General features: G+C 61.5%; 2 protein-coding genes across 22 annotated transcripts in view; one reads left to right on the forward strand and one right to left on the reverse strand.

The window, feature by feature from the left end:
• SPHK1 (sphingosine kinase 1) lies at window positions 1–9,242 on the reverse strand. 3 transcript variants are annotated; one of them, XM_046902127.1, is made up of 6 exons: window positions 8,387–9,242; window positions 7,703–7,799; window positions 2,146–2,295; window positions 1,924–2,018; window positions 1,638–1,753; window positions 1–1,224 (listed from the first exon to the last, which is right to left on the reverse strand). In XM_046902127.1, exons 3-6 carry the CDS (start codon window positions 2,186–2,188, stop codon window positions 456–458), a joined length of 1,023 nt encoding a protein of 340 aa, XP_046758083.1. In that variant the 5' UTR covers window positions 2,189–2,295; window positions 7,703–7,799; window positions 8,387–9,242; the 3' UTR covers window positions 1–455. The 3 variants fall into 3 exon arrangements, with proteins under 3 accessions (XP_046758083.1, XP_046758084.1, XP_015150786.1); XM_046902128.1 differs by having other exon boundaries at window positions 8,874–9,223; XM_015295300.4 differs by lacking the exons at window positions 7,703–7,799; window positions 8,387–9,242 and adding an exon at window positions 4,792–5,265.
• PRPSAP1 (phosphoribosyl pyrophosphate synthetase associated protein 1) overlaps window positions 8,736–13,494 on the forward strand; it is a 23,750-nt gene continuing 18,991 nt past the window's right edge. For 5 of the 19 annotated variants that reach the window (XM_025141744.3, XM_040649675.2, XM_015295305.4 and 2 more), the window contains exons 1-2: window positions 9,237–9,434; window positions 11,581–11,694. Coding sequence is in view for 7 of the 19 variants with exons in the window: in XM_015295304.4 (XP_015150790.2) it covers window positions 9,271–9,434 (164 nt within the window). In the remaining 12 variants the exon portion in view is untranslated. The other 14 variants (XM_046902129.1, XM_046902135.1, XM_046902137.1 and 11 more) reach the window with 9 other exon arrangements.

Genomic DNA, 13,494 nt, shown 5'->3' on the forward strand with positions numbered 1-13,494 from the left:
TTTTTTTTTGCAAACGCTAAATATTTATTGCATTTCTCACAAGAATAAACTCTGCTTCTACGGGAAGCTTTGGGTAGAAACGCTCTTTAAAAAAAAAAACAAAAAACAAACGAACAAAGAAACGAAACCGCAATGATGGATTTCTCCCAGTTGCTGCTGTTTGGTCCCGGCTCACCCGGCGGGGCCACGAGCGGTGCCACCAAACCTGGGGCCGCGGCTGTGCCGGCGCAGCCGCCCAGGACCGGGACGTCGTACCGATGGCACCAGGACGGAGCTGGCGCTGAGCACCCGCTGCAGCTCGGGGCTCATTTCTGGGACGGCGCTGTCCCCAGGAGGGTAAAGCTAAGCAAAAGGCCGAGCGCCCCGCGGGCACGGAGAGCTCCGTGGGCGCGGAGAACTATTGCTGGAAGAGGAGGTTCCTGAGTGGGAGGAGGGCTGCGCGCCCGCTGCCGGCCCTACGAAGCGGTGACCACGCGGCACATGTGGCCGTGGATCTGCCCCTGCACGGGCTCGCACGCCAACGCCTCTCCGTCCACTGTCATGATGCCGGCGCTGCCCCGCGGCTCCAGGCGGAAGGCGCGCACCGGGACGCAGTGCAGGTGGGGGCAGTTCAGATCCAGGTGCGTGCCCCTGCCCATGGCCAGGAAGATCTTCAGCAGCGCCACGCGGCTGATGCCCGCCCCCACGTAGAAGAGGTGGATGCAGCCGTCGTGCAGCCGCGCCGCCGGGGCCATCAGCAGGTTGGTGCCCAGGTGGGACTGGTAGATGGCGTAGACGCAGACGAACTCCTCCTCGGGCACCACCACCCAATGCGGCGGCACCGGCTGCCCCAGCGGCACCAGCAGCGTGTCAGCGGGCAGCGCCCCGTGCCCGCTCGGCGCCTCCGTCCCCGCTGTTGGTGCGGCCCGCCGGGCGGGCGCCTTGCGGTCCCTGGGGGTGCCCGGCTCGGTGGCCGCAGGCAGGTAGGAGAGGCGGCCCTGGTAGACGCGCAGGCGCACCAAGCACTGCAGCGTGCCCAGCGTGAAGCGCGCGTTGCCCAGCCGCCGGTACTTCTCGCTGTCGATGTCCACGTCGGCGATGAAACCCCATCCGAAGCCCAGGAAGGAGAAGAAGCGTTTGCCCGAGGCTGTGCTCAACGAGACCAGGTCCATCGGGGCGTGCAGCCCTTTGCACAGGATGAAGGTGCAGTTGGTCAGCAGTTTCTTCTTGGCCACGTGGTCGTTGCTGCGGGGGACAGAGGAAGGTGAGCGTGGGCTGTGACCCCCCTAAGGACACTGCCTCTGTGCCGTGGTTGGGACGCGTCCCAGCTGGTGATGGTGTCTGCTGGGGGCAGCTTCCAGGAGAAGCATACATCAGCTCCTGGGAGGGAACCGATGCATCAAGGCTGATGGGTGGGTATGGTTCCCGTTGAGGTCTTTTCCAACCCAGGGGATGGCATGGGGCTGCTGGCCAACCCCAGTCCCACCCCTGGGGTGTTCAATAGGAGCAGCCACAGCGCTCAGCTCAGCCCTGTGCTCATTTGAGTGAAAATGTGGCACGTTCAAGGCCTGGAAAGGAGAACGCTCCGACTCCCCCTGCGCTCTACAGGGATGAACCATGCTGGGCTGGCGTCCCCATCCCACAGACACCTCGCTCACCCCGCATAGTAGTTGATGGAGGCAGCCAGGGCATTCCCGGAGCCCCCGGGCAGGATGCACAGCGGTGTCTGCAGGGCCTCCTCCCAGTCCGGCCGCTCCATCAGCCCATTCAGCACCTGCAGGAGGGAGGGGGGGGGAGTTGGTGTCACGTGGGGCTGCACAAAGACCCCAGTGACCCCACAGTGAGAGGTTGTGGCCGCCCCCATGGCTTCCAGCTGGGTTTTGTCTCCGCATCTCCCCCCAGTTTGCCCCCAGCCCTGGCCAGGGGGTGACACCGGGCGCTCACCTCGTGGAGCAGACCATCCCCAGACATCACCACCAGCACATCCCACTGCGACAGGTCTTCATCCCGCACCTTCTCCTGAGCGTGGTGGGGTCTCTCTGCAGTGCAAATCAGAACACTGAGTCCTCCTCCCTGCCCGCTGCCACCCTGGGATGGTGACCGCAGCCCTGCAGGAGCCCATCCCAGGTGGGTGCTGGGCAGGAGGAGGGTCCTGGGGGGACTCACCGGTGACAAAGACGGTGGCTGCGATGTCTGCATCAGCCAGCATGGGCTGCACCACCGCCTGGAAGTCCTCAAGGGCGCGGCCAGCGCCGCTCTGCGGGTTCAGCAGCACCAGAGCTCGGCAGGGCCGGGGCAGCAGCCCATAGCTGACACCTGGGGGGGAGGAGGGGGTCAGCACGGCGGGGCCGCTGGGCTTAGTGAGCAGTCTGCTATGGCCCTAAGGGACACGGAGTGCTGAGTGGGGGGTCGGAGGGGGTCTGCGCTGAGAGATCTGGGGGTCATCTGCACAGCAAGCCAAGGACAGGGGATGAGGGCTTTGGGGGGGGGGGGGGGGGGGGGGGGGGGGAGGGGTCAAGCTATTGATTCCCCACATCCAACCCTGCTGGAGCAGGGCGAGCACAGACACCTGTGCTGGCAGATGGATGCTTTGCTCCCCACGGGGCTCGGGTTTCGCACACACGGGCCCCATCCGGGCTGTAATTACAGGGCTGGCAGGGGCTGTCATTGCCCCACTCCCTGCTGTCCCCACGTCCCCAGCAGCGGTCACTCCGTGCCCTCCCCGAGCGCTGCTGTGACCCAATGGCACCCGGCAGCCCCGGGGGCTCTGTGCGGGGACGAGAGGGACGCAGTGTGAGCACCGCACCGTGATGCTGTGGTCGTGCCCCGCAGTGGCGCTCCTCGGAGCCCGACGGTGCCCGCACAACAAACGCGGCTCCTGGGGGGGCTCCGCGGGGCTGAGGCTTTGCAAACCGCCGGCGCACGGCCGCGCTCCGTCAGCAGCAATGAGTCACGAATGCTGACAGCCTTTCCCAGCACAGCGCAGCCCGGGAAGCCCCTTTGCTCCGCTCGCCCGGAGCTGTGAGCGCAGACACACGCGATTAATGCGGGGCAAAGGCCGCCGGGGCTGCACAGAACCTGACAGCGCAGCACGCGGCCGTCCCCGAGTCCTGCAGGATGGGTCCGGCGCCGGCCCTCACCCGATGTCCTCTGCCCTGCACGGCTCCTTATCAGCCGGCAGCAGATGGGACGGGACGGGACGGGACGGGACGGGACAGGACAGGACTGTCCGCCCTGACGGCGCTGCCCGCAGCGATGGCCGCGGCTCAGCGCCGCACCGCTCCGACCCCATCGGTGGCACCGAATCCCCTACGGGTGGACGCAGCCCAGGGCTCGGCCCCACACAGCCGCCTGATGGGGGCTTTGTCCCCTCTCCCCCCAGCAGACGGGGCGGATCTCAGCATCGTCCCTTGCACAGCACCGCACTCCGTGGGCCCTGGGGCGGACGCAGCGTCAGCAGGAGGAAGGGGCACCGCTCTGCCCCCCCCCCACGTGCCCCACGCACCGATTGCCACATCGTCCCACAAAGCGCTGCAGCGCACGAGGAGCCAACGTGTCCTCTGCGGGTGACCCCATCAGACCCCACTGACCCCACAGGGCACGACGGTGTCGGCACCACCGCCCCCCCAGCGGTCACCGCCGGGGGATTTCTCACCCCTGGCGGACATCGGGAGGAGAAATGGGCCTCGTCCCCGGGGACGGCGCCGCGCTGCGGTGCCGTGGGGCGGTGCGGGGTGGCCGCCCCCCTCTGCAGGCACGGGGTGCCCCGATCGCCCCGCACGCCGGCGGCCTTATCTGCCCCGCACACGGCCTGGCGAGCACGGGGCGTGGTGGGAGGCATCCGTAGCGCCGTTCTGAACCGGGGGAGGAGGTTCGTAAATCCCCGGCGAGCGGAGAGCTGCAAATCTCGCACCGCCGCGTCCCCCGGCAGCGCTCCGCACCGCCCCACCGCGCCGCAGCCCCACAGCGCAGCAGCGCCGGAGCCCGGCGGCCGTCCGCTCCCATCGGGCCTCGGCTTTTTCGGCTGTTCTTATTCCCTACGAGCGGCAGCACGCTGCCTTCTGGCTGCGGCTCACGAGAAAAGGCTGCATTTTAGAACGCGGGCAGGAGAGCGATGTGACAGCATCCCTCCCACCCAGCGGAGCGGTGGCTCCGCTGAGCAAAGCGGGGCGGCCGCGGTAACGCTGCGGCGCAGAGGAATTCAATGTGTGCTCCAACGAGGCCGGAGGACACCGGGGGACGCCCTCCATCCTCTGCCCCTCCGCGGGTTGGGGCTCCGGGGGGCGGGGGGGGAACGGAGCTCTGAGCCCCACCGCTGCTGCGCTCCGTGTGTCAGCGGCGGACTTTCCTCCGCCCCCCCCTCAAAGGACGCCGCTTTTGTTAAAGCTTTGCTACTCATTAAACCGGTGGAAGGAGGCGGCGAGGGCGGCGCGATGGGCCCCGCGGTGCGCGCTGCCCGTTTGCTTTAAGGGGGAATGCGGGGACGGATGGAGGGACCCCACGGCGCGGCGCGCAGCGTCCCCGTCCCATAGGGCCGGCGCAGAGGTGGGGGGGGGGGGACGACAACGCAGGTGCCGTCCCGTGCGTCGACCCCCAACCCCTCTCCCCATTCCGACAGCTCACGGCTGCGCTCCCCCTCCCCAAATCCCCGCACACTCCGACACGGGGGGGTGGGTCCGCCCCCCCCTCTTCCCCCCCCGGTCCGTGGGGGCACAGGCGGGGGGGGCCGCGCCGCCCGGGAAACTTTTTGTCCCCGCAGTGCCCCCCCCGACCCCCGGCCCGACCCACGCGCGGAGCGCCGCCGCTTCTCACCGTCCCGCGTGGGCGCTGCGGGCAGCGAGAGCTCTCGGATGCGTTGGCTCCAGGCCTGGGCGATGCGGAGATTCTCCTCGGCGTTGGGGTGTTGGGAAACGCGGAAAGTCCTCTGCAGGCGTTGCCGGGCGGGGGAACCCCATCGGGCCTTACGGAACGGGTAACCCACGAGGGAGAAGCAGGCGGCGGCGGGGCCGGACGGGAACGCGGCGCTGCCCACGCAATCGGCCAAACGGAGCGCCGCGTCGGGACCGCCGGGACGCAGCACCTGCAGCTCCCGTTCGGTCAGAGCGACGGACCACGCGGCCGGACCGGGAGACGGGCCCGGGGAGAAGCGGCCCCGCAGCAGCACCGCACCGCCGTCGCCGTGCGGGGGGACCCGGCGGCCGGCGGCCATCGGAGCGCGGAGCGGGGCCGGCACGCACCGGGAGCGCCGCCCGCCGCTGCTCGCTGCTGACACCCGGCGCGCTGCTCGGCAATGGCAGGAGGCGGCCCCATTTAACACACCCCCCCCTCCCGCCCCCCCGCACCCTCCGATCCCCGGCCCGGCCTCGGTTTCCCCGAGGGCTGCCCTCCGAGGGGCGGGGGCGGGGGGGGGGGAAGCGGGCGGCTCCCAGGGATCCCAGGCGAGGGTGCGGGCTGTCCCTGCACGGCCCCCGCCGTCCCGTGCCTGCAGGTGCCCTCTGCCCCGTGGGTGCCCTCCGCCCCGGGCTGCCGTGCTGGCAGCCACAGATGCATAACCACAAGCACGGATGCCACAACCCAGCCCAGATCCCACAACCCCAAGCACAAGACCCCAAACCCTGAGCCCAGACCCCATAACTCAGCTCAGACCCCACAGCTCAGCCCAGACCCCCATAACCAAGCCCAAACTCTACAACCCAAAGCCCAGACCCCACGACCCTAAGCAGAGACCCCACAACCCAACACAGACCCCATAATCCTAAGCCTAGACCCTACGACCCAGCTCAGACCCCACAACCCAGCCCAGACCCCATAACCCTGAGCACAGACCCCATAACCCATCCCAGACCCCACAACCCAAAGCCCAGACCCGATAACCCCGAGCACGGAGCCAAACCCAGCAGGGACCCCATAACTCCCAGCACAAGGGGACAATACTCTTCCCACTTCCAGCAGCCTTCTCACCCCCGTGCCCACTGAAACCCACCCTACAGATTCAGGGAGGGTGGGGGACGAACACCCAGACGTGCACACGGCAGAGCTGGATGGGTTTTGCTTTATGGGGATACCTAAAAACAGAGGAGCCCCACAGCAGCGCTCGGTGCTCTGCACTATCCAAGGGGATAAGGCAGAGCGGGGCGGAACATCCCTCGGGGGGGGGTGGATCCCGAGCGCCGTGCGGTGCTGGGGGAGGTGGGGAGGGGGGCGCTGCACGGCGTGGCTGTGCCGTGGGTCAGAGCTCACCCCCCGCCCGGTGCCGGTGCAGGAAGCAGCCGCACGCTGCCGGCCTTCCTGGTGACTAACACACGTTGTATTTCCGCTCAGCACGGGACGTGGAGGGAGGAAATGAGAACGGCTGCTGGCAGGTGCCGTGGGGCCGCGTTGGGCTCTGCCCTTGTTGTGCTCTGCCCTTGTTGTGCTGAGTCCCGAAAATGCTTTGGTAGGAGTCAGCACCCCGCTGTGCTGTGGGGGAATGGGGTTCCATGTGCCAACCCCTGTCCTGCCTACGTACCATGGGGAAGCAGCACTTCTCCCCCCATGGCCGATCCCATCCCATCCCGCACAGACACCACCTGTCTGCCCCCAGACACAGGGCTTGGTACCGAAACGGGATTGCTTCCATCACAGCTCAGTGCGGATTGGGGTTATCTTAATGACAGGAACCTCAACGCGCTCCCTTGCACGGGAGGATCTCAGTGCTCGGGAATCCGTGGGCATTGGGTTCATCCCGACCCACCCGGAGGTGGCCCTGCAGGGGTTGTTCCCCATCACCACACACTTCTCATGGGGTACCCCCCTGCCATGCAGACAGCAGCTCAGGCACCCTCTGCTCCCTGCCGGAGGGCTGCGGGATGCTCTGCCTGGGGAAACTGAGGCAGGAGAAGCAGACAAGATTTGCCCCGAGCTGTGCAAGAATCTGAGGATTATACACAGCAATTAAACCCATCTCTGCTCTGTGCTGTCCCCAGGCTCTTCCTGCTGCCATGCAGCCAGCGAGATGGTTTTCCCTTGGGGAAAAAATGCAGAGCAGAGCCAGATCCCCACTGCCCCCACCACTGCTCCCCCATCCGGCGTAAACCATGATGTGGAGCTCTGACTGCCTGCACAGAGCCCGTGAGAGCTGTGTGCAGTGGGAGCTGTGTGCAGGGCGAGCTGCAGCCATTTGTGTCCCAGCTGCTCCCGATGCCCGCTCAGCCTGCGTTGGTCTCTTTTAGCATCACTGCACGTGTCTCAAGGTGGAGCCAGAAATAGCAGTGCTGCGCTGCACCGGGGGCTGGCCGGGTTGCAGGGCTTGGCAGGGGGACGGGCGCTGGTGCTGCAATGGGAAGCTTTCAGCTGGGGATGAACCACGCTGGGGACACAAGGAGCAGGCAAAGAGCACAGGAGATGGAATTGCACAAGGCTTGGGGCTGCAGGATACGGGTTTGGGGCTACCAGCTTTGCTGCAGGACACCAGGAAGTTCTTGTGTCCTTGTAGGGACAGCACCTGGATGGCAGAGCTGCACTGGAGACCAGAGGTTGGCCCAGGAGGGCTCTCAGCCTCTGGGACATGGGCAGTTCCTCAATCCCAGCAGAGATCTCTGGGCAGCCCAGGATGACGGGGCTCACACATCACCCTGGCGAGGCTGCGAGCTGAGCTCATTCCCACAGCTGACGACTTACACAGAAATATTTCTGAGGTCACCTCCCTGTGCTCCCACACACCCCACCACGCTCAGCCCAGTACCGGAGCAATGGAATCCAAGTGTGGCCGCTCCATCTCCCCGCTCTCCCTCAGATGCAGGGCTGCGGCAGCGCTTCCACCACTTCCCAGCAGCGGTTTCCTGCAGTGGGATGAGCAAAGGCATATTTGGGAGCTGACTCAGAGGCTGCAATGGGAACCACCTGGGGGACAGCAGGGCGAGCTGCTCCCACGGTAAGCACTGAGTGGCTCTCGGCAACACTCGGGACCCTCCAGAATTGCCCATTCCCCCCCCCAGCTCTTCTCAGGACCCCCCCAGCCCCACTCAGGGCCACTCAGCATTGCTCAGGACACACACGCATTGCCTGTTCTCCCCCAGCATTGCTCAGAACCCCCTCAGCCCTGCTCAGGATGCCCCCAGCACAGCCTATTCTCCCTCAGCACATCTCAGGACCCCCAGGGCCACTAAGCATTGCTCAGGACCCCCCCCCCCCCCAGCACATCTCAGGACCCCCCAGAATTGCCCATTCTCCCCCAGCACAGCTCAGGATGCCCCAAGCACCACTCAGGACCACTCAGAACTGTTCAGGACCCCCCAAGCATTGCCCATTCCCTACCAGCACAGCTCAGACCCACCCCCCCAATTGCCCAGTGTCCCCCAGCACATCTCAGGACTCCCCCAGCATCGCCCATTCCCCCCCCCCAGCACTGTGTTTGCTGCCTTTTCACCTCTCTGGAGCCGCTCTGTGCCCAGAGAAGGCCCACAGGCCGCCACGTCCCCGTGTGGGGCTGAGGCAGGTAGGCCTCAGGGGGAGCGCGGGCTGCTGAGGGGGATCATAGGGCAGGGACGGGCCATGTTGAGACAAAACACGGATGGAGGACCCACAAGGGGCGGGGTGGGTTCGGTGAAAGGCTTCGCTGTGCTCCGGCGACCGCATGGAGATACTGAGGAGCGAAACTCCGCCCTTCTACGGCCGCTCCCTCAGGCAGCACAAGCAGCGTGGAGGACCCAGCGCCGCGCCCCGCCTTCCCGGCTATAGAGTGAGCGCAGAGTGCCCTCAGACCGCTTCCGCCGGCCATCTTGGGCGCGGGCAGTGAAGCTGCCGCAGCTCCCAGGCTGCGCCTCGCGCTGTTTGGAGGAGTGGGAGAAGCGGCGGAGCGCCGCACCGCATCTGCGAAACGGGCGTGAAGCCCGAAGAGCTCGCGCCGTGCTTACCCTCCTCCTCCTCCTCCTCAGGTACCGGCGCCCTTCGAGCGGTAGCGGATACCCATCGCCCCGCTGCGGGGGCAAAGCGCGGCGGCGGTGCCCTCACCCAAGATGGCGGCGGGGCCGGGGGCGGTCTCTTTCTCCCTCAGTCCCCGCGGAGAAAATGGCGGCGGGGCACAGCGGGACCCCCCGCCCCGCCACCACGGCGACCCCGGGCCCAGTGGCCCCAGCGCCCCCCCGTCCTCCCCTCAGCCGCCCTGCCCCCGCCCTCAGCCCCCAGCGGAGTCCCCGTGAAGGCGTGCGGCGCAGATACCCTCACGCAGCGCCGCGGGGCGGCAGGAGGGCTCCTCTCCTCCTCCTTCCCACCCCTTAGGGGGCGGCGATAGCGGCGGGGAGGAAGAAAAGGATGCCACGGAAGCTGCTGTTGCCTTATAAATCTGTTTTTCCTCCTTTCCGAGCTCCCAAGGGGCTGCATGACGCTGTGGCGATGAACGCGGCCAGAAGCGGCTATCGGGTCTTCTCGGCCAACTCCACGGCGGCCTGCACCGAGCTGGCCAAGCGCATCACCGAGTAAGTCAGCCCGGAGCCGGCAGCCGGCAGCCCGGGTCCGTGCTGAGGAGCTCTGGGACGGGCAGCGTTCACCAGATCCGTCCCCTCGGCGCTGGCAGCGGGAGCGGAGCCGTGCTGGTGCTCAGCCAGCTCTGGAGCTGGTGTTTGTTTGGGAAGGGAGGAGGTGGAAGTGGTGTTAAGGCAGCGTTGGGAAGCGTGGGGCTGCGCTGGGAGGTGCTTTGCTCTGTGGGGTGGTGGAGTCGCCGTCCCTGGAGGCAATGGAGAGCTGTGGGGATGTGGCAGTGAGGGACGTGGCTTAGCGGGTACAAGGGGTGGTGGTGGGTGGGCAGTTGGAATTGATTTGAGAGGTGTTCTCCAGCCTTAATGATTGTGTGCTCAGAGCTTTGCACGGGGACAGGGACTCACGGCTTTGTGCTTTTTCAACAGAGCAGTGTGCATTCAGTGTGTGTTCAGAGCGTGCAGCCCCAGCCTGGAGTGGGTTTGTTGCTCCGTGGGCACTCTGGTGTGCTGGAAATGGGCAGCGTATGCTGACAAAGAAGAGTTGAGGGGTAGAAGTGTGTCCCTTTTCTCCAGGCCGTTCCTTTTACCTTGGCTCGGTAGGAATGGACGTGCTGTGTCCTGCTCCATACATAACAACACTCTCCACAGTGCAACGCTTGGAGCTGAATTCCCACTCACACTTTTGGGTTGGGTTAGTTTGGTTCAGACTGGGGTGACCAACGAGTGGGCCCTTCCCACTGAAGGGGCTTTTCTAGGAAGCAGGGATGTGTTGGTTTTTGTAGGCTGCTGTTCTAAAGCTGGATATGGGCTTCCTTTCTGCTTTTGATCAGATACAGCTTATAGGAGGCTGCTCCCAAAATTAAGAGGCATTTATACTTGTTGGTCTGATGTGGAGGATAGCATCCTTATCACTGCCCGTGCAGCTGTCTGCTTGCTGCTCCAAGGCAGTGCTTAAACTGGAAATAGTGCTGAATGCAGGTGTGTCCTGCTGACTTAAACTGCAGGAACATCTTGCTGCTTCTCCAGCTAGCTTAATAAACAGTGCGTTCAGTCCTTAGCACAGGTAATCTGCACAAAGCTGACTGTGCTGTTTGCCAGGGATCACTGGTGTTGATGGGACGTGTGTTGGATAATAGTCACAGGCTCCTTTATGTGAGGTGAGGAGGCAAATCCTTGTGCTTGGCAAGGTGTTATTGGTTCACAGGTGGGTTGGTTGTTTTTTTTTTTTTGCTGTATTTGGTCAGTTCTGTATCACTTTCCCTTCACTGTTAAAACTGAAAATAAAATCTGTATAAATATGCATATTAAAAAAAAAAAGAAAACACTTTTGCTGCAACAGATGGGACACGGGAAGGCCTGTCCTGTTGCGTCAACGTGGGATATAACAGAAGTCCCCTGGGGATAGGGGACGAGCTCCAAGGCTCTCAGGGCTGAAAGAGCAAAGAGGCAATCTTTATTCTCCGCTCTCTGTCTCAAAAATAACTCGCTTTCCTCTAAAGATGTAATGTGAAAAGACACGGAGCAGGCTTCTGCAGGCTGTGGCACACAGCTGGCTGCGTGACGTGCTCTGTTTGCACTCGCTTTTCCCTGTCAGCTGGTGAGATATGCATGAGGTTTTAAGTGTCTGGAATTTCTCCCTGCCATAGGGAAGCACAGGTGCTGCCAGGTGTGCGAGGGGCTGTAATCCTCTGCAGGTCTTCCAGTGATGCTCTGAGGCTGAAGAGCAGCAGAATCTGGAATGACCTCCTGGCTGTGCTTCGTGATGTGAACAACTGAGAGAGGCAAGATGGGCTCCTTGCCTTGGCCCTAGCAGTGGTGAGGGTGCTGGATGCTTGAGCAGCTGTACAAGCACGTGAATGTGTTGCACAGCTACTGTTTTAAGTGGGACTTGAGGCCTTACTGTCTATAAGATGGGGGCAGCGATCACTCAGGTGGAAGTGTCAGAGCTCACCTGTGAGGGGGGTTTTGTTGGAGACAAATGTAAAACCCACAACTTCGAATAATGTGAATTTGTCCACAGTTAAGAAAAGTGTCCCGGAAGCTCAATGGTATTTCTCAGCCTCTCATGCTGTAGTTTTGTATTGACTTCCCTTGAGAGCTCAGGAGCTGTTTCAGCACGTTTATAATGCATCCCTTGTTTTTTCAGGTTGCAAAAGATGTGTGACTGCTGGCTTTGGCTTCCCACTGTGGCCCTTTCCAGTGTGTACTTTGCTGGGGGGTCAATTGCACCTTTTAATAGAGCTGGAGCAGTCCTGTAAGGGTGAGTCTGTCATCTAATATTGTGCGTTCTTTTAAAAGTTATTTTTTTTAAGTGACCTTCAGCATAAATAGTAAAAAAACCAAACTTTAAAATAACACACAATATTAGGAGTTGGGCTGGTTGTAGGGTGAGGACGAAAGGGTTGGTTTGTTTTGAGCTTTCATTCCTGTTAGTTTAGCTTCTGCCAGGAAGAGGAGCTGGTGCTGACTCATGGGAGCCAAATGCTTTGTGAGAATTCTAATAACTTCTTCGAGTCAGGATGCCTGAAACATAAATAAACCCTATGTTTTCTCCAATCTTGTAAATTGCTTGAGACTCTTTGTTTAATCCTTTCCCCGAAGGAAGGAAAACTCCTGCTGCAATTAGGACACTTGGCATCTGATTGCAAGCTGCGTCTGCTAGGATAAAGATAATGTCTGTGAATAGCTCTTATCTCTGATGGACCTTGTGTGCTGCTGGGGAGGGAGAGGGAGGTCATACAAATATGGAGCCTATAACAGATGAATTTAGATCTCCCTCTAGCTGCAGTGTTTGGCACACAGGGTATAACTACTGCATTCCCCTTGCTGCTCGTGTTTTTGGGTTGGAGTGGATCTGATGATTGAAGCTTGCTGATGTGTCCCCACTGCTCCTGCAGGCCTGTGTTGTGTAGGGCATGGTGTCATACGCTCTTTGCAGGCACTGAATATTCTACACATGCGTTTGTTTGCAGCACAGAATCTGCTGGTGGTCTAAAGGTGAAAGCAATACTGTAAACCTAAGCAGTGCAGATTAACGAGGAAAAGATGAAGACCTTAATTCTGATCTTTGGTCACAGAGCTCTGTATGCAACAGTGAAACCAGCGCAGTGCTTTCTGAGGCGGAGCTGAAGGCAAATCCTGCTTCTGGAAGAGATGTTAGGAGGACTTGCAGTAACTCCTTGGCTGAAGGAAGGAGTGTTTTTGTTGGGATGGAAGAGAAGTGATATCATCCTGCTCTCTGTCTCCAGACTCTGCTCTTACTGTATGGGAAGAGCTTGATTTGATGCAGCATCAGGAGAGGAGCTGGCACCAACTCCTTTCTGTCTTGGACACAGAAGTACTCACTGAGGCAGGAAGCTGATAGATATGGCAAGGTAACACTGCACCAAAGATTTTGTTTGGGCAGAGGGAAATGAACAACCAGTCAGACAGTGTGGTTGGAGGGAGTTAGGGATGGGACACAGTGCTGGAGTAGGAGCATTGGTGAGCAAGGAGTTGGGCTTTGAGGTTATCTGTGTGACTTAGGCATTAACACAGCTGGGCTGACTGGTTCTATGTGGTAGCTCTTTGTGCTGATTGGTGCCCAGTGTAGGGGCTGCTCAGTCCACAGAAACACACAAGAGCAAGGGCAAAATCTATGCTATGTGTGCATGGCTTTTGCAGTGGCTGGAACAAACAACACATGTGTTCTGTACAAGTGGCAGATGGATGGCATAGACTCTTCCAGAATCCACTTGGGCTGCATGGATGGAGAGAGGTAAGAGGGGCTAAAATGGTTATAATGGCTTCAGAGCAGATTGCTGTATATCCAGAACGGTGCTTTGTTTCCATCCCTGGTCCTTGAAGGAAGAGGTTAGGGGAGGCACCCCAGAACTGCCGCTGTGTTAGCTGGACGAGTTGACTGTGATCCTTAAGGATTTGCTTCAGTTTGAAACAAAACACTGCAAGTCAATTTACATCTTGCGTTTTGATTCATCGAGTCTTTTTAATTGATTGTCCTTTGTCTCAGGAGCCCGGTGCTGTGGTTTCTGACAGCCTTCAGAGGAGCACTTTAAAGGCT

This window comes from Gallus gallus, chromosome 18 (genome assembly GCF_016699485.2).
Source record: "Gallus gallus isolate bGalGal1 chromosome 18, bGalGal1.mat.broiler.GRCg7b, whole genome shotgun sequence".
NCBI classification, from domain to species: domain Eukaryota; kingdom Metazoa; phylum Chordata; class Aves; order Galliformes; family Phasianidae; genus Gallus; species Gallus gallus.